Source organism: Ruditapes philippinarum, unplaced genomic scaffold (genome assembly GCF_026571515.1).
Source record: "Ruditapes philippinarum isolate M1 unplaced genomic scaffold, ASM2657151v2 ctg9_1_1_1_1, whole genome shotgun sequence".
In the NCBI taxonomy this organism is placed as follows: Eukaryota; Metazoa; Mollusca; class Bivalvia; order Venerida; family Veneridae; genus Ruditapes; species Ruditapes philippinarum.
Window position 1 is genome coordinate 909,216 of NW_026865571.1, and position 21,488 is coordinate 930,703.

Consider the following 21,488-nt stretch of genomic DNA (forward strand, 5'->3'; position numbering starts at 1 on the left):
AACCCTAGGTTCAAATCTCGTCTGCTCCATGAGTATAAAAAAAACAACAACAAAAAAAAAACAAAACAACTCGCGCCATACAGCACTGATAGTAAGTGACATAAATCATGTTGAGGTCGGAAAAACACTGCAATCAATAGCTTAAAACCAGATTCCGAAGATTCATCTGTACAAATAACGTATAAATCTAAAGCAAAAAACGTGACTGATGCACGTGGAAATGTGGAATTTGTCGGGGGAAAATAAGTCTGGTAAAATAATGTGTAGGAATGTAAATGAAGCAGTCTACCATCAATTAAATACCATTCCCTCTCAGATGTTCAGTAGCCTGCCAATATGATTTTTGCTCGTATATTGTTCTAACCTTTATAATATTTTGTATACTTTGTTTTCTTCATGTTTTTTTTTTGCATACCCATAGTTGTTACTATACTTTGTACAGTCTTGTTACCGTATGCTAAATACCGTTTAAATTTTGGACACATTAATATTCCTTTCTGTCCAAGAAGGAAATGTACTATTTAAGTAAGTGCATTTCCTGTAAAACAAAAAATATATTCATAATAATAAAAATGCATAAATAGTTTTTACGCAAGAATATCATTTTTCCTAACGACAAATGAATTACATATTATATAAATTATTGACATTTTGGTCTAACATTTCTCTATCATATGCAATGAATGCCAATGATATCAGATAAACAGTTTCCAGAACGATTTTCTCGTGTGTTGCAACAAGATAAAACTTGATTTGTTATCGTTCATCGTTTTAATCTTGTGTTGATTTATCTGAACCAAACAGGAATCTCGTTCCAATGCAAACGCACATAGTCGTAAGACAGTGCAGAAGATATTACATGTATACCTTTTGCCAATCAGCGTTCCTCAGTCAATACAAATATACGAATTAAAGCGGGTAAATAATGCAATTTATATGACTAGAGGTGTGCATGAAATAGCGGAAGAAATGACATGATAAGTAAATCCATATGTCTTCATAGACGTGTCCATTTTAGCTTTACAGTATCCTTATTATATTTGTTAAACATTTCGTTCACCTGGAATACATGTTTTTCTAATACGAGTATAAACTGTTTTATAATTTTGTCAACAGCAGCTTCATCAGTTTGATATTAGAGAATAATAAAGGTAAATCATCAAGTATTCATAAACAATGATTATAAAGATAAGAAATCAAATTAAAAATTTGAAATTAGAATAGATTTATTTTTCGCAAACATTTATGAGGTGAACGTACTAAATGTTATTAATAATAAATTATTCCACTATTAATGTACTATAATTATGTCACCCAAAGAAACCGCTACTACAAAGTCAATGTTCTTATATTAATCAAAAACACATGCTGCCATATGTTTTTGAACTTGTTTATGTTCTTCTTCTTTCATTGTTAAGCACTAAGGATAATAACCTAACGTACAGGTACATGTATCTCTAATTATCTTGGGAAATAAAACTTAAGGTTTCTTAATAATAAATAGAATTTGCTCAAGCATTTATAACTTTTGGTATTCATAGACAATCTCATGCAATAATACAATTACTAGTTGATATTTTCAACTTAAAAAAATAATGAAGATGTGAATCATTGACAAAAACAATGTTTGATTGTAGCCTAGTGTTGAATTTGTAAATTTCGAACCGTTGGTCCTTCTCTGACGTGAGTATGATCCTCTACCAAAGGTTAGTAAGGTCTACTACGATGTTTGCTCGAGTCTGAAATGAAAAAGTGAAATATTAACTGGTACTAACAGAAATGAAATATGCATTATCAGGCAACATCGGAATCTGCTTCGTTATGAAACCAAGTGACAAATTGCTTAATTCTAGACCCCTTTAAATGAAAAATGATGGTTATTCCACACAGTAAACATATGTTTTATAGCAATCTGATTGAAATCAGCTCCTAAATAACCATGTGAATTACAAGTAAGTCTGAACGTAGTGAGGTTGACTGTGTGTATTAACAAATACATAAATTAACATGAACGGAACTTCTGATTAGTTTAAAAAGAACAATAGCATTGAATTGGCTGTTCATCACAAAAATTGTGCTTAAACTCCTTTGAAATTATTTGCCAGATACAACCAATCACAATAGGTTAGTTACATTCATATTTTAATTCCTGTCATAAATTCCTATATATCAGGATAGCTTTCCCTTTCCTTTAAATAGATTAATAGAATTTATACAATGTTCATGAAATGTCACGGCCCAAAATAACTATTCTCACAAAAATTGAAAGGGTAACGTAAAGGCCACAAGTTCAACAGAACTATTGACAAAAAACTAAAATAGATTGAAATAATTTGAAACGGTGATATACGAACCTTACTTGCATAGGGATTTATATTAAAATTCAGATATTTATGGTTTTTAATATCTAAAGTCCTTGAAACGTTGCGAAGGTATCAGAATCTATTGTCATTTGGAACTTAATGAAGTCATTTTGTAAACACGCTGACCTTGCAGAAACCGAACCCAGAGTAAACAAAACTGATCTGATAAGCTTAGCGATGCAAAATTTGTAATCCAATTCTGAAATGAAGCGTCAAATACCAATCAGGGCGTTTGTTATGTATGCGCTAGCAAATAGAAGATCCAAATCAATGAAAAAAATAATCCATTCATAACGTAACAAATGCGGTATTCTTTATCCTCTTATTATTATAACCCTTAAGACTTTCTTAAATGGAGTTTTCGAGCCTCAAAATTTGGAACTGACCATGAGCAATTCAGGGTATATAAACATAAGTTTGTCAACATACAGAACATAGGTGCTTGGTTTACTGCACGGAATGCAGACTACTAACACTTTTGATTCCAGCAGGGTAACTATTAAAATGACATTCGCTGACAATAAAAGAACCACATCTAAAAATAATGATTCTTAAGGTTTAACATTTTGCCTTTGATTAGTCACATACGTATACAAAGTAGATAAACCAGATTGTCAATGAAAGAGGCATTCTAAATCTTTGAATGTTTCAATGCTATTTATTGCAGAAATACAACACATGAAAACATATTAAAATAATACAACTAAATCCTTGAATGCTTTTGCTTTTAGAACTGCAAGCTATGAAAGAGGTGAACTAAATCTTTGAAAGTTTTCAAAGCTAGTTAACGCGGAAATGCAACATATAAAATAGGCATTATAAATATTTGCATATTTTAATGTTTTTGCAATAAGTACAATTGGCAAAACATCACTGATCCTGTTGCCATCTTGTGCGCACTTTTAAAATGTTAAATTAAACTCCACATCAAATGTGTTTTGTATTTTCAGCGTAATAGGTTTTTGCACAATTTATGTAATCGCACGACAGAATAAACTCATTCATTGCAATTAAGGCTATTTTCATACATGAAAGATTTCCCCAGTGGTGTCTAAATACGTATGAATAATTTGTTTATGTTTGCCATATGTTTACATAATATGTATAATTGCCAAGAAACCCTGGATAAAACTACTACTACTTGTAATAATCAAATTACACTGCGGACTTTGAACTTTACTTGAGGTTGCATTAGTTAATTCAATTGGTGATTGATATTTACTGCTGTTAGTAATCAAGTATAGAGCATGCCTTCCAAATATAGAACATGTTTCTAAATGTAGAACATGTTCCATATAAATGCTCCAGCATCACATACAACACGAAGGCTAAATTACCCAAACACCATAATAATAATTGTCAACACCATACATATTGCACACTTATATTTTATTTTCAAATAATATAATATTTTTGTTTCTGTTTCCATTGTATTGTTGGAATTTTGATAAAGTAAAACAAAACTTTAAAGGCATAATACAGACTTTATTCTGTTTTCAGTCTATTTATGTATTTGTTTACGAGAGAAAAAAACAACAAATGTTAATTTCCCGCGCCGAGTGCTCGATCTCACAATCTCGATATTTATTATGTAATAGAACTACATTAGCGACCATGTAAGGTAAATGACCGCTCCAATATTAACCCAGCCGAACTGCACAAATCACATTGACAAACAAAATAAATGTCAATTGTTATGCTATTAGTGGATATTGAGTGAAAAACATTTCAGTTTTTCATATAATTATCCGATAGTAACACGAAATTGCGGTAGAATTTGAGGTCATCCTCGAGTTCAATATCTTGCTAGATATTTGAAATTTAATCCTTACGGCAAAATTCAAATGTATGCTATAAAGAAAACAATTCCTTAAATTGCTATTGCGTCATATATCACTGACAACAATTGCAAGGTTCTGAAGTCAATGGCCAATGTCCTCAAACCTAAAGTAACAATAAAAAAGACAATAATGAAAACAAAATAAAGTTAACAGATAACAGTGAGATAAGTCAGATGTGACGGTGAAATTGTTGTTGTTTTTTTAAATACTAGTGTCAGTTAAAACATTATTGTGCGTTTTTACGAGACCTCATAATAAAGTCAAAAATGTAAAAATCGAGACTAATTTGCGTTAGTTGAAATTTTGATAATTCGCACTATGTATTAAAGTTTGATGTGGTCCTGTATCCTTAGTAATTTTAAACTAATTGCTTGTAATAAATTGCAATACTGATTTAAATCATAGCATTTTTCCTCATAAATTATATGAATTTTATAGTTCTCAGTTTATTTTTATGAGCACCTTGAGACAGGCTGTTCTCCATAACTTATCATTACATATTGTTAAATCATACCAAATAACATCTGTGCACTTTATTGCATGCATATTAAATATGATGCATTAAAGCAAAACATTATTGATATGGCCTTGATATGTAACACGTGGAAGTTTAGTTCACGTTCCCGATTTGTATTTACTACATTGAAAACACCTTGCAATGTGAAACTTTGACCTACATTTTACAACAATTGTTGTAAACACTTAAAATCATTCGACATGAGCATGTGAAGTCCTTTATATTGATACAAGATTCGTATTGATCTTAGACAGTAGGAATACTTGTTTACATGTTTTTTTGCGTGCTACATTAATTTATTACATTCGTTTCATTACTTTAACTAAGCGGCAAAATGAGCAACAAATATACGCAAGATAACGTTAGCGATTTAGAATTATAAGTAAACCACAAACTAATTACCTATGATTATTTGCACCTACAGGTGATGTTATCTTGAATTATATAGTACTAACAGCTAATTACTTACAATGTAATGTCGCAGTTAATGCTATGACTGACTTTGATGAAAGTTTTTGTTATAAATCGGGGGCTTAGGGGAATACTGTCGTACATTTGTGCTTAAGATATATTTAGATAAAACAGTATTGCTTTAAAATGTAGTTTTTTTATGGAAAGTCAATAATATCGATATCAGTTCGTCATTAAATAATATTTACTTTACAGTATCATAAATGACACTGGGCGCATTTCCTACTATTTGCGGAGTCAGCGGAACTACGCAAATGAGTTACGATACTTTTGCTTTAAGCTGTTGAGATGTATATTGTACTAAGATTACTATCTCTCCTCTTGAATGCCTTGATTGTGCATTTAGTAAGTCAACCAGTGTAATAGGTCATTTTGAAGTATAACGTTGCAGCATTCTTTGTTCTGCGTGAACTTATCTATCTTGCTTCAAGTGATATAATGCTAAATTTTGTGACTTTTTTGTCACATGATTCAATGGAGCCGATGAAACGCGTCCAATGTACATTTAGTACGATTTTATTTTATAAAATAAGGTCACTTTTTGGAAATATGATAACTTTGGTAGATTTATCTGCATGCCAAGGTTGTTTTCCATGTTCTTACATTAGCTTGTTATTGATATTTCTATGATGTTTCAAAAGAAAAAATATTTTTGGCGATATATAAAAATATCCATTTAAAGTAAGCAGCTTTTATCATAACAGATTTAAAAACACAATAGAAACCATAATAAAATGCAGATTAACAGTAAGATTAGGCAAATAACCTTAAATAAAACAATCGATTTTGATCTGTGACTTAAATAACCAAAAGATTAAAATAAAATGCTAAGATGTAAAACCAACTATATAAATACAAAAATATATTCATTGTTTTTAAACACCTTAATTGGAAGCAAACAAACGAAAAGATCAAATAACAACGGGTAATGCTACGGGGAATTACTCCATTTCTACTTTACTATGTAAACATGTTTGAAGGCTACTAAATATCATTGTTAGCCATAGGTCAAATCAAGGTAAGATCGGTTCAATACAAGGTAACATAGATTATGTCAGCCCGGACATAAATACTGACCAAAACATGTTTATGAAGAGAAAGATATTGTAGTAAACTAAAACGCGAACATGTGCCGCCAATATTGGTAAGTCTTCGAGGTTAAAGAGCCGGGTAAATAGTTTTCTTACGATAGAAAATCGTGTCTAAGCCGAGGTAAAATGTTGGCGGGATATAAGGTCAGAGGTTTGATGGTGATTATGTAAGAATTTATCAATTTAACGAGTTAGAAGGGCCGTGTTGACGTATGTATATACTTAACCTTGCCAATGAATGTCATCTGGTATTTAAATATTTGATAAGTTAAATTTTTATTACACTGGTGTTAATTGGTGACACTGCTTACGGACATAATTACTTGTAGAAAAATATGGTCATAAAATGTCATATTTACCATAGGAATGTTTTTTTTTATGTCTTTCTTACGGGGCTACAAATATTTAAAACCACCTTGAATATCTAATAACTTCGCTACTAAGAAAACATCACATCAGCACCTGATGCTGATTTAAAATCTTGTTATTTTTCTTAACAGCAATATCTTAAAATATTATCTAAATTGTAAATTTTGTATTGAAAACTGAAATCACTTAATGAAACGAAATCAAACTGAAGATTATTGAAGAATTTTAATTTTTGTGTAATTCGTGTTCAAAAGGCCACAACTTACACTAATTAGTTCAAATTTAATAAACTAATTTTGATAGAAATTTTCGTCACATGCATATGGCAAAAGCAGCCAGTCATACATTTTAACCATAAGAAGTTGCGATGCACGAATGCGCTTAAAATTATTTATGGTTCTTAATACTTTGTTTTAAATTCGCACCCTCACCTCTTTCCGACCACACCGAAATCTCGCAGGCGAAGCGGACATTCAACCACTTGCCAGTCCATGGTAATTTCAGAATCATTGCTTAGCGGACAATATACTGGTATATTTATGCTAGAGGGGATATTTTGCACGAATTATTCAAGTTTGACGTCAATAAGTTTTGCACCACTATCTGATGACAAGACATATATTTAATTATTGATGAATCAACAAATTATCCCATAGCTCATGTTTGTGGATGGATATAAGATTTTGTTTTCGGGTGAAATGCAATATCTTATACATAGATAAATACTTAAAGAAGCGCATAAATTATCATAATAAATAAACTGCAAATTCAGCGAAAAGGAAGTTACTAGTATAGCTTTCTTTAGCATTGTTATTTTAGCCTTCTGCATATTTAAACATTGTTTTATAAAATGTCCAAAAAATAGCATGCTATTCTAATGATATGATATTACAGTTAAGTATAAGCTATTTTACTTTAACAATTATATATATATTTTTTTAATTTTATTTCTCTACGATCTCTTTCCAATAACAACATCTACATATTAGTCAAACTATTTGGCAGATTGTACACTGACTTAACAGTAATTTCCATTTAGAGATATCTAGTTCTTACTATAGAGATATCTGCGTGCAATCTTACTGCTGCTATTTACCGACCATCGGACCAGATAGACCTGTATGATTCATTTTGTTCCTGTTAATGATTGGTATCATAAATAGGACTTTGCTAATTACATTTAGCATTATCTGTTACTATCTGATTATGCACTCGGGCACCGGCAACTTGATCGGTAACACATTGAGATGAAACGCCCCCTGAAGTGGCCATTTGCGTCACTATTGCAAATATATGCCAAGAACTTATCAAATATTCATGTTTCTGAAGTACTTTTTCAATAAACTTTTTTCCAGTCGATATACTTTAAACGCGGAGTCTAGTTGCAATTTTCCCCTTTTTATTCAAAACAAAGTTTACTTATCTGGTAAATAGTTTGCAAAAAAACTTTAGATATTTAAATTACGTTCACATTGCACTTTTAAAGTTTATACTTTTAATTTAGCTAAAGACATGTACAGTATGGATTTGTGCAAAGTTTTAGTGGTTATATAGGGCTTGACAATAATTTGTTTTTATCATTGTCAACATAAGTAAACATAGCTAAATTTTTGTTCAAACTCACAATTATGAGAGTTTTTATACTAATTAAAATTGTCAGATGGGTGTTTTTTTTAGATCTAGATCTGCTCTGGAATAAACTTAGATACAGTCACAATTGCATTTATAAATTAAGCTCGCGTAGCTATATCTACGACCATTAAACTGACTTTATGCTAATTTAAAACTTCATTGTAAAGTTCAGCTGAATTGACTATATATTTGTCATTAGATCTATGGTGAGTGACGTCCGTGGCCAAGTGGTCAAGGTCGTTGTCTTCAAACCCCTCACCAATGTGGGTTCGAATCCCGACAAGGTCTTTCAACTCTTTCATGTGAGGAAGCTATCCTGCTAGCTCAGAACGTGGGTGGTTCTTCTCAGGTGCCCATTCGCGCCTGAAATTGATCTAGATATAGATGAGTATTTAAAGCTGGTTCCAGAAGCGTGATTTTATTTAATTTTCCAATTTATTAAAAAAATAAATTTGAAAAACAGCAAAATCATAAAATTATACGCCATCATAAAAATGACGTCACCTATATGTCAAAAATTAAATGACGTATTAATATAAGATGACGTCACTTTATTCATGAGCGTTAATGTGGACCATATTTTTCTGGCAAAAATGTAATGATCAGTGAGCATTTTGTGAGGTAGGCTCTAGATATCTTTTTGCTGATAGTGCTAATTTGATTGTATTCTATCACAAAGATTTGTTAATGGTAAGTATTAACAAGTATTCTACTAGATCTATACTGTAAATCTAGATTTAGAAGGTCTAAGTCTAGATCTAGATATGTATTTAAAATTGGGCTTAAATTTTTTATTTAGAAATTTTAGATCTAGAAATTAATTTCAAACATCTAGTAGATCTAGATCTAGATCAACAGCCTCAGGACTAATTTTGATGTAGGAAAAGTCCTCTATCTATATTACTATATTTTATATTAGACTTTATTTCCTTGATCAAGATTTTATTTTCAAAACGTAATCAGGCGTGGATATGCAAGTACAGTATTAAAACAACTCTGTAGAATCATACTAATTGCCGGGATATTCCCTTCAGTAAGCGATCAACATAACACAAAAATAAATGAATCATAGCTTTACACTTTTTTTGTACTTTAGGCTGGCACTGTGATATTGTATGCATTATATATGCAGTTGAACGCACAATGTAAACAACCCGATCGGTGACCTGATGATATCATGTATACAACTACCATTGGTTTTCGTGTGATCACGTGGTACACAAGCGGATATTTATACACATTGTAAACGTTCGCTAGATTCAGATTATTGGGAAAACTTAGTGGTGAAATACAGTAACGAAATATACTCATTGATATTTTTGAATGAAAATAAATACTCGGAAAAGTAAAAATATATGAACGATGAAAGAGCAGACTGAACACAATATTACAGTAGCTGTCGAGAATAGCAGTGGGAGTAAAATGATGGAATCGTCAATATTAAATGGACCTAAAGGTGTTAAAAATGGAGAAAATGGAAGTGAAGTTTGGCGGAATAAAACTAATTCAAATACATTGACCAAGTGTGAACTTCATAACAATACGTTGTTATATTGCACAGATTGTCGTGATATAGTATGTGGACAATGCGAACAGATACATGTCTCACACACGATGATGAAACTCAACGAGGCCAGTAAAATCAACAGAACAAAACTAAACTCGGAATTAACAAATACCAAAAATTTGATCAGGTATGCAAACATTGTACTTAAAGATCTTCATACATATCTTGAAAAATTGGCTGTTCTTTTGGCAGAAATTACGGCAGAAGTTTTGAAAAGGGCAGAAAGTTTACCAGAGGGTACAGATGTCCTTCCTGAAACTTTACTCAATGATGTGCAGGCAGAGCATGACTCAGAATCAAACCGAATCAGGGACAAAATCGTGGAGTTTGAGAACTTTATAGCATCAGCTAAAACAATCGCCATTAATTGTGAAAATTTATGTAGTGCAGTAGATGACAAATATATATTGATAAAAGGCAATGCAGAACTGATAAGTGCCTCTGACCTACAGAAATCTTTACCTTTGTGTCCAAAAGAAAAGTGCATTTACGTTTTATCGCCACTTCCGGTAACAAGCGAAAGTCAGAAATTATCCCCTGAAGAAATGTTGGGAGATTTCACTAGAGTTTCAGTTCCATGGAGGATTGAGGTGAAAAGGATCGGCTCATTACGCCCTGAGGCAGTTGCGAGTTCAAGGTTCGTAACCACAATGTGTCCTGAATCTGACGACCAGGTTTGGGTATGCTGGCAATGGGGTCCAAAAATTCATCTCGTTAATAAAGAAGGACATGTTGATAAAACGATAGACGTAGGTTGCAAAGTCGACGATATATGTAGAGGCAATGGCAATTTGGTTGTTTCGAGTCACGAAGCGAAGTGCATTAAAATATTTGACTCAAATTACGAACTTGTGAAAACAATTAACACAGAAAAAGTCCCAAGAGGCGTTTACGTGAAATCAGACAGTGAGCTGATCTTATGTTGCGTCCAAAACTTGCACCACAGAAATGGTGACCAGAGTTCTTTGATGAGGGTAGATACAAGCGAGAGCACTATCACAGATCTAGGATGTACAGAACACCTGATTCAACCTTGGCGTGTTGCTGTCAATATAAATGGAGACATTTGTGTATCAGATAGAAATAAAGGAACTGTTATGATTTTTGACAATGACGGAAACTTAAAAGCTACTTATAGTGGTCCAGACTCATCAACAAGACACGCATTTGCCCCACACGCAATTTGTTGTGATAAATTTGGACAAATATTTACAGTAGACTACACAAATCACACTGTGCATGTGCTCGATCCTCTTGGACGTTTCAGGGGTTTTCTTATTATGGATACTGAATTGGAAAAACGTGCAATTTTCATGGGGACCAGTTCTCCATTTTCAATCACAATAGACCGGAGTGGTGATGTTTGGGTTGGCAACAAGTTTGGTTACCTCACCATTCTTAAATACCTCAAGTAGATACTTTTTTTTCATCAGTTAGTTACTCATTTATTGTGATATTAATTGTGCATTTAATGCTCAAGAGCCGTGATATACAATCAAAGAAAAAAACACTACTCCAATGTCTAGTATTGTATATTTTGTGATAAAATTGTCTATATGAGTTTATGTTAAGTTGAACACATTACAACTATAGCCTTGTGTAATATAAATGACATATAAACTGACATATATAATGTATATTTTATGTTGTTATGCAGCTGAGCTGCAGAAAGTAAATTACTGTGTTGATAACAAATGGGTCGTGTTATTTTTATACTTCCAGTCTTTCGACCAGACCATATAGTCTTAGTGACCTAAATTTAGTAGATAATTAAAGATAACAGGATGTCTGTCCTTGAATATTTATGTCATTATAAACACAGTTAACGCATATCGCATCTTTTATCAAAATAAATACATGTTCGTTCAGCGAATTTCCCCCTATTTTTTGCGCCCGATGTATTTTTTCATACCTCAGAAAGATGATAAAATATGACACCTATACATGTCTGAATACTAAATGAGCTTTTGAAGTTTTGTAACGGTTCGCTGAATACGAAAACGTCCTAAATATTTTATATGAATGTAAATTTCTATTTGATATGCAGCGGGGTAAAACTTTTGTATTGAGAGCAGAAAAAAATCCCCCGTTATTGATTGATCATACAACTAGACTATGCACAGCCTGCGATTCTTTTACATTAATACCAATGTTCGGTAAGCCAATACTTCAGAAAAGGCATGTACAATTCATCTATTGTATTCGATGCTATAAAAAATGATCTCGTTAACTTTACGCTATAGTTCATCGTCAATGTTAAATGGGTTTTCCAAAAGATTATGTAATATGCAGCATGGATAAACTAGAAGAAATGTTGGCAAGTAACCAAACTATTTACCTATAATTATGTAGGTCAAATGTATTCATGCGTCAGAGTTGTTAAAGCAAAATAAATTCAGTACGGGAGGCATGAGATCAAGTGTTTGGCATAGATTCAAAATACTTACTGCATTATTATAGTTTTCTTTTATTGATCTCTTATATTTGGTAGTCAACCGCGATGTAAGTCAGGCGATTTACATGTATTTCTGTTATACCACCAGACTAAATAATTGTGGAGGTCATGTGCGATTATTTGCAAATAACTGGTATACATTATTAGATATTATATTGGATAGAAACCATGTTACTTTTTAAGCAAAACAAAATGTATCGTATCTGAAAAAGAAATTTCTTACTTTTGGTGAAACGTTATGACGAGGGAATAAAAGAATGGTTCACAAAGTTGTTGGAAGGCCACATTTATTGAATAATGGTAATATAATTATTTTGTATTTGAATTACAAAATAAAATTATATAACCAATATTCATTATATCTAATAATGGTCATCCCGCTATTATCTGTGAAATGCGAGAAGTTTTATTCAAAAGGGCGTTACTCAGGATTGTTAATTATATCTCAGCATCTGTACTATTAACGGTAAAAAATAACTTGTTTACTAACATGCTTCCCGAAGTAGAATGGCTAAGAACTGCATGTTGCCGACTATGGCACGTGGGCGAGTTCGTAATTCATATGGTTCTTGTTTATCTCGCGGACACTAAAATCAGATATTTTTCACGGGTTCAAAAACAAAGCTAATACAGTTAATGACGTATTTGTGGATCGAAGATTGATTGATTATATTTTTTCTTAAGTATAATAACGCAACTAATATTTCATACATATCATGCATATAGGCGTTGTCTTCAGTATAAAACAGATATGAAAAGAAAAAAACTTGACATTTATAGTAATTCACCTATGTATCGTTACATTAGAAAAGTAATCATCATTATGTCGCAAAGTAAGCTTTAAACAAATAGGGAAAATTAATAAAAGCATAATGTGTACGCAATTTCCCACTTATAAATTATATAGTAAGTAGTATTTAATAGTTCACGTACCACTTATTACAGGAAACATAATTATGCAACTGTGTCATATTTAGATTAATCTGTGGATTAATCAAGATGCATGGGATGAATTTAAAACATTAGTTACCAGTTGGTAACAATATAACCATACTTATAAACCTGATGTAAGCAATGATTACTTATGAAAAATAATATAACTATAAATATCAATCTGAATGTTAGCATTGATAACTTATTATTAACAATAAAACAATACATATAAATTTGATGTCAGCGTTTACAAGTTATTTATGATACAACAATACATTTAAACCTGAATGTAATCATTGATAACTTATTTATGGTAATATAACCATACATATTACCTGATGTTATCATTGATAACTTATCTATAACAATATAACCATGCATAATAACCTGATGTTATCATTGATAACTTATTTGTAACAATATAACCATACATATTAACCTGATATTATCATTGATAAATTATTTATAACAATATAACCATACATATAAACCTGATATTATCATTGATAACTTATTTATAACAATATAACCATACATACTGACCTGAAGTGTATCAATGATAACTTATTTATATCACTATAACCATACATATAAACCTGAAGTTATCATTGATAACTCATTTATAACAATATAACCAAACATATTGACCTGAATGGTATCAATGATAACTTATTTATTACATTATAACCATACCTATAAACCTGAAGTTATCATTGATAACTCATTTATAACAATATAACCAAGCATAATAACCTGAATGTTATCATTGATAACTTACTTATAACAATATCACTATAACAATATAACCATACATATGAACCTGAATATTATCAATAACTTTTTTTATAGCAACTTTATATAACAACATAATCATACATATGAACCTGATGTAAACATTGATAACTAATGTCTTGTTAGCATTGATCTTCAGATTAAAATACAAATGTAGAAAAAAACAACACTTTTTTACTAAAGTGCTTAAAAGTGATATACATTGATAGATTTGTTATTGTCTGCAAGGAAGGCCTTATCAAATGGTTTTATTAGTAACAAAAAATATATCTGTAGCATTAGCAATATAATATCCCAAAAATATTTAAGATTAATATACTAACAACATAGTTTTACACTGAAATACAGTTTTAAATTCTGTCCATCTTTTTTTCTGAAGTCAAACTGTATTATTTATTTTACGCGCATTTTACATTTAATTTTACAATGCTTGTTTTGTGGAGGAAAAAAAAACCCTTTGAAACAAGATGTTATTTCTGTCTTTAATCTTCAACAAATCTCAAGTGTAGAATCAAGTTTCATAATTTCTGCTTTATGTAATGCGAGTTAAGCAGAAATGTTTTGTGAAAATTTACATTACAAGGTCATGTTCTGTACTAACTATTTTACATGAATGCGTCTTTTCAAAGGATATAGGATATCACATGTAAAATCGTTTCTTAAGTAAGCATGGATCTGTTTTTATAAAACACGAAATAAAGGTTATTTTAATGACTTGTCTCCATACGTATATACAATGTTTTCAAATCAATGATCCAATACAATTATGTAATTTAGGACATGGCGAAGATAAATGATTTATTTTTACACCTTATAAAATATAACCAATGCACTTTCAACATTTGCGCCACGTGATGTTCCAATAGAAATCATTATTTGACCCAATCATATGATTTTAGCCTCGTTTTCATCTCCAACGTCCAAATAAGTCCGTATCAAATCTATATTACACCTTTATAGCCCAGAGTACAAAAGGTTCATATCAAATCCATATCACATCCCATATAGCATTGTTTTCATTTCCAATGTATAAAACGTCATATAAAATTCATATCGCGCCCTGTCTAGCCTCGTTTTCATTTTTTTGAGTCAAAAATCCATATCAAATCATTATTGTCATTGAAGTTGTGTCAAAATATCAAAAAATTGTTGTGTGGAATAAAGAGGCCATTAAACATGGTTGAGAACAATAATGATTCTATTGGAGTCGTACACAGCTGCAAAACCTATATCAGACTTGACTAGCGCCTCGTCCAATATAGTTTTACATGTGTGTACTCGCCCAATAGAATTCAGTATCGTACTCAACAATTTACGAGTACAATAACCTCTAAATATCTGATGACTGATGTGTTATGTACAATAATATTAAAATGCATTTTCAATAGCTGAATGTAGCAATCCTTTCAGAAAAGTTCATAATTATTTACCTTTGTCTAACTTTATAAATTTTTGAACATTTTACAATTGCCAATGTCAAGGCTGAATAAGGTAAGGTATTAATTTGACTTAACATCAGAAAATTATTTTTTTTTAGTGTAAACAATTTGCTTCCTAATATGTTTGTTTTATTAAGTATTAAGTAGGATGGTTCCTGATTGGTTATATGAAAAATGTAGGGCAACCGTATTGACTTCCTTGATGGCTAAAGTACAAGTGTACTACTTGTTTAGATATATGAAACAAACAAACAAACAAACAAACAAACAGATCACATTCTGTTCATAAAACAGCTGATCAAAGTTTACAATACCGTTGGAAGGGGAGTTTTTTTGCAAGTTTATTTAGCTGCCGTGTCTTTTATGACTTTGAAAAAGTCGCATGATTTACTGCAGAATGACACGATTTATTTTGCGAGTATTAAAATTATTGCAAAGTTAATAAAAACATTCACATGCATATGCAAATCATTTTGGTACCCGTTTTCTTTTTTTTTTCAAGTTATTGCACAAACGTTTGTTATTTACAAATTTGTCCATGCGATGAATAATAGTGTCTTACCTCCGTATACAAATAAAGTTTCTTGATTTATTACAAATTAGATATTATTTCAGTTCTCAAACGAAGAACCGTTTTGGGAAGTCAATTGCAAAACTACCCTATTCTGCGATCAGCAAACTCCTCATAGTAATTTAATCATACTACGTTCCTGTACTGTCAGAAAAATTAGTTCATGTCCTGGCTAGACAAAAAATTCATGTACATGAAGATAACAGTATTTTATGAATCGCCAAAATAATTAAATATGTTCATAGTATATATTTATGAATTTTCTTCAATGATGGGTAAAAAAGAACGCAAAAAGAACACAAACAACATCAACAACAAGAATCATCATCATCATCATCATCATCATCATCAACAACAACAACTGACCACTTTGTACAGAAATTTTAAAGGTTTGTTTTAATTTAAATGCACCGAGCTATATTGTTGCGCGTTTGAATTTCAATTGTTGTTCTAGACTCTTGCGACAAAAGAAGACAATTAATCGCCTTCCAAAAAACATTTTCTCGCGGACTGGTAAATTATTGTTTTCGTCGGGCAAAACATGCATGTCAGTAAGTTTTGAATAATTGTGAAATGTGCATATTTGCATAAAGCTGACTTGTCTGGAACAAAGTTATATTTTATTTATAATTTAGCAGTCAAGTTGGAGACATACTGAAAGTGTTATGCTTCTGATTTATCTTACCGTTGACGTAAAAGGTTATTTAATTTTCAGCACACAAGATGGAAATATATGTTACAAAACATGAAAAAAAACAACAACGTGAAAATAAGATTTATGGTTGCTGAACCTCGAACATTGACTCTCATTACCGCGACTGTCATGAAATGCATTTTTTCTGCTCCACTGATACCAGTAATAAACCCAACCAGTATGACTCAAAATGAACCATGAAAACAAATGTTGCTTTTCATATTTATATTGGTTCACAAGTGTAAAAGCATTAGATCGATATAATAATTTTATACATTATTATTATGTAGCAATTTTGTCGATTATAGTTTACATTCGCTATATTAATTACATGTAATTTACATAATATATTTGTATTCACTAGACTATGTAAAATATTCCTGAAAAAGGACATATACTTTTTACTTTGTTGTAAGATTTGTTTTGGATAATATCCAGCAAAAGGATAATGTCCATATAAGTTTATTTAATATATCTAAATACATTCTTCATCATTTTAATCGACATTTCATAATGTGAACGTATGTTAACAAGTACAAAAGCACAAACAGCCAATCCTCCCACTTTCTCGTGTTGCTAGCTTGTAAGCCTTGCGAAATAACAAGTTGTGACATTCTGTTGGTTGTGTTACTCACATTACATAAAACAAATTCAATAATATTGCATCATCTATTACATCTGGTGTTTGAAATATGTCTCGTTCAAATGACACACATTTACTTTTGAAAACAATGTTTGAAAACCTTTAATATATTTTTTACTCTCAATTTCTACCTTATGTAGAGTGAATACATATCTATGTTTAACATCTTTACGCAAGAATGATATAACATTTTATCGGGTATTAATTTATCTCTAACTGTTTAAACTGCAGAAATCATGTTATTTGGCAAATTTCATTATAGAATACGAGAAGACACGCATTTTTGCTTAAAATGCATGTAATTACTCGAGTAAGATTTTGGTAAACTTAGTGCGAGATTGAAAAAGATTTACCAGTTATGTTACATCACATTCCTACAATTGTCTACTTATGACTTAACTTTAAATGTTTTGACTTAACGAATTCAGTTCTTATGTCAGATATGATTAGTTGATGCAAAAAGTATGTACCGTCTTATAAAAGTGAAATGGAATAGAACTGACTTTAAAAAGGAAGTTTGGATAACCGTGCATGGAAATACAATGTTTGTTCATGCAAAATAACATTGGTATACATTTTCTCCGGAATTTCACCAATTTCTACAAAATAACTTTATAACTAGACATTGCACCTATATCATGTTAACCACCGTATTGTGAAAATAAAAGCAAACATTTTGCACCAGGTTTCCACCAGATGCTGTTTTTTTTTATCATGTTTGCAAAGCAAACAATTCCTGCCACAAATATATCAAAGCATGTTTACAAATTGTAGCAGTTATGCGAAACATTTTCATTGGCAGCTTTTTGTATACCATTAAAACATGCACTGATGCAAAATAATGTTTAACACTGGCCTGCATTTATTGCGTGTTTACAATTTCATTAAAGTGCAGAACACTTGCAAACATGAACTTTACACTTGTTAAACTTCTACACTTTGATACAACAAGCAGTCAAATATGATGCAAAAGTGTAATTGCTCAGCAAAATATTGTATTTAAAACTAAGGTTGCACAAAAATGATTCTTCTTCAGGTCGATTTGTATAAAGGCAAACATTGGTAAAATTAAGTATGCACGTTCTAAAACCACTTGATATCTGTTCGGGTTTCACAATTAATGTTTGCACAGCACTTTTAAGGCCTCCTATAAAGTTTGTTTTATAAAATGCTGCTGACATATAGACTGTGCATATCAAATTAAGTTGAGTAAATATAGAAAAGCATATGGATAAGACAATTGAAACGAGGTCAATGAAAATTACCTATATTTCTATTTGTATTAAAAAGTTTGATTCACCAGTACCTTTAACATATATTTTTGGTTTGATTAAAGTCAAGGTGAATACATCATGTCCTCGGTGTATTATATTCGGCACGAACGGGCAACAGAGCAAAACATCCGTAAGCAAGCTGGACACTCAAAGAACTTTGGCGGGATTGGAACCGAAAACAGTAAGGGGCAAGAGGTCCAAATACTTGACCACTCAGTCACAGATAAAACACTACTTGTGTGCAGTATAATCATTAACAAAACATATCTCTTGTTTACTATATTTTCAATGCAATTATAGCATTGAATATAAGATGTATTTTGAGTGATGACTACACTTTGTTATTCTATTTGCTATTTCCAAAATCTTGATACTTCCACTTATATTTTGGAGCAGTTCCAAAGTGAAATTATCTTGTCATATATCGCACAGATTTTATGTAATTATCTAAACGTGCAAGTAATCATTTATAATTATTTAACTGATTATTGCCAATAAATACATCGTTAAATTGGCAATCTTTCGAAAACAAAGTTATTTGTAAATCTTTTTATATTTCATTGTAAGAGTGTAAGTTGAAAGGTATATACAATATTTTCCCAAAGGTATACTCTCGAGAGTTTCCATAAAACTAATTATGGCGTATTTTTCTTCATATAATAAGCAATATATTGACTTTAAATAAGTTATATTTATTGAGCAGACAGTAGTAAAGGATTAACCCTGAAATAATATTTATGCCATATAAAACTACGCAGGATTTTATATTTTCTTTATATTGAAACAATATGATATAATTTGTAACTTTGTTATCTCAATTTCTCTGCGGAATATCCGAATTGAAGTGTTGAAAAAGAAATAACACACGTAGACTATCATTTTTTAAATTATTTTTTTTCTAAAAACTTTATCTCTGTTAAACACAAACATAGCAAATACAAATGAAATGCGTGGATAATTTTTGGCGTTGGAATCTCTTTGACTGGTAGTCCGGAAGGAGGCAAAATTTAATAGCATCTTTTCGGCAGTGTATAAAAATAGACGTCAAAAGAAAGAAATATTCATGCGTTCATGAATGTATTCACATAAATTTACATTTTCTTGATATAACCGTTATATGTCACAGTAGTTTATGTCACATTTCCTTTTTTTCCACTTGTTTTCACAATTAACGATCTAACATTAACTAATTATTCTTAATTGTTTCATTATTCACAGGCCTTAAATTGCCCTGATTGAAATTTTTCTCCTTTTTGAAATATACACCGGTTTTGAAATACACTCAATGTTCACATTTAATAGTTGTCTAAGTGTCTGTCAAATTAAATCAGATAAATCAGAAGAATAGATCTTAATATATCCAGAATAAAATGGCATATTTAAAAAAATCGCAACAGAGAATGTTTTATGTTTGGTTATGTTGTATGACTAAAAAATAGCACGTGATTTTGTCGTGATTATAAGATTTACATATCTTGAAAGGTGTATGAAATGCGTGGATGGCACCAAACAGCTGCCAACCGCTGGGATGTAAAATCTTGAAATAGCTTTTAGATTGTAAGACAATTGGACAATAATAGACCGTCTCATAAAATAACAGAAATTTCAACATTGTAAACGCAGTAAACATGTATTATGTTTTATCAGATAAGCAGAAACCTCTGATATCGTAATTCAAAAAACTGAAAATTTTACTTGAATACAAAACTTTCACAAAAACATTTGTTCTGCATTTACAGTATCAATTTTATGCCGATACCATTTCCATTTTACAAGATTAAGTGTTCGAAATTATTTGTTTTCCAATAGAATAAGAACATTTCAAATGAATCGTAACACATTTACTTAAGTAAATTGGCTATTATTAACAGTATAGTAAATCAACTGTTTAACTAAAAATAATTTCAAACACTAAACTGGTTTATGTTCATTAGTAAGTATTTATCAAATGAAATTTGTCGAACGGTTGCGTCGTTCTTGACCAATTTTGATTTTGTGGTTACTAATAAACACAAACCTTTGCTGAAACAAAAGAAAGAATTTTTATGTTCCTGACATGTCACTTAAATGAATCATCACGCAATTGACAGCTATGTATGTAAATACTTCCTTACATGGGCAGATAAATATGTGAAAGCCAAATTTGCCCAAGATTTTGTTGGCAACTGTGGATTTTCCTCTCTGACTTCATTGATTTTGTCCTATTTCAGTTTCATTCACTCTTTCAAAAACATTATTTTTGAAGAAATATTTTAATGTGGTTTTTAAATGAATCGTTGTATCCTAGTTGAACTTTTAACTAACAAAATATGCCATTTTTCGTTCTTTATCATGTTACGTTTGAGATTTTATAGATCACTGCATATTGATATCAGCATGGATATCTTACATAAAAGAAATAATATAGATCGAATATAGTGTCTAGCTTTTAATAGATCTAAATAAAACGATGATCCAATGCAAAACACGATGCCTATATTGTTATCGTATTTTAATGGAGCGATATCACATTAACACCTTTACATAGTTTATAATTTATATAATCTGATTCATTATACATGTAGTTGATACGCAATTTAATTTACATGTTAAAACGTAGATTTCTTAAACATAGCACCTAACACAACTATTTCTGCACCGGGACGGAAACATGTCATATTTAAACAATTTCAATAAACTCGGACCCGCAAAAGTTTCCCCCTTGTTTTTGGCGTGTTTGGTGACTGTTAAATCTCCAATTCAATTACACTACAAAACTGAAACTACTGACTGGAAATTACAGATGTTTTAAACATCACGGTTTAACAAGTATCCTATTTTATGATTAGCTAAAAAA

At 30.9% G+C, this 21,488-nt stretch overlaps 1 protein-coding gene across 1 annotated transcript; it reads left to right on the top strand.

The window, feature by feature from the left end:
- The first annotated feature begins 9,505 nt into the window (after nt 1-9,505).
- Nucleotides 9,506-11,546, top strand: LOC132729599 (uncharacterized). Its single transcript, XM_060715383.1, has one exon. The coding sequence runs from the start codon at nt 9,647-9,649 to the stop codon at nt 11,264-11,266; it is 1,620 nt and encodes a 539-aa protein (XP_060571366.1). The 5' UTR covers nt 9,506-9,646; the 3' UTR covers nt 11,267-11,546.
- The last annotated feature ends 9,942 nt before the right edge of the window (nt 11,547-21,488 follow it).

Bases quoted from the DNA above. Each gene is read 5' to 3' on its own strand.
- LOC132729599 (XM_060715383.1), top strand. From the start codon at position 9,647: ATGAAAGAGCAGACTGAACACAATATTACAGTAGCTGTCGAGAATAGC.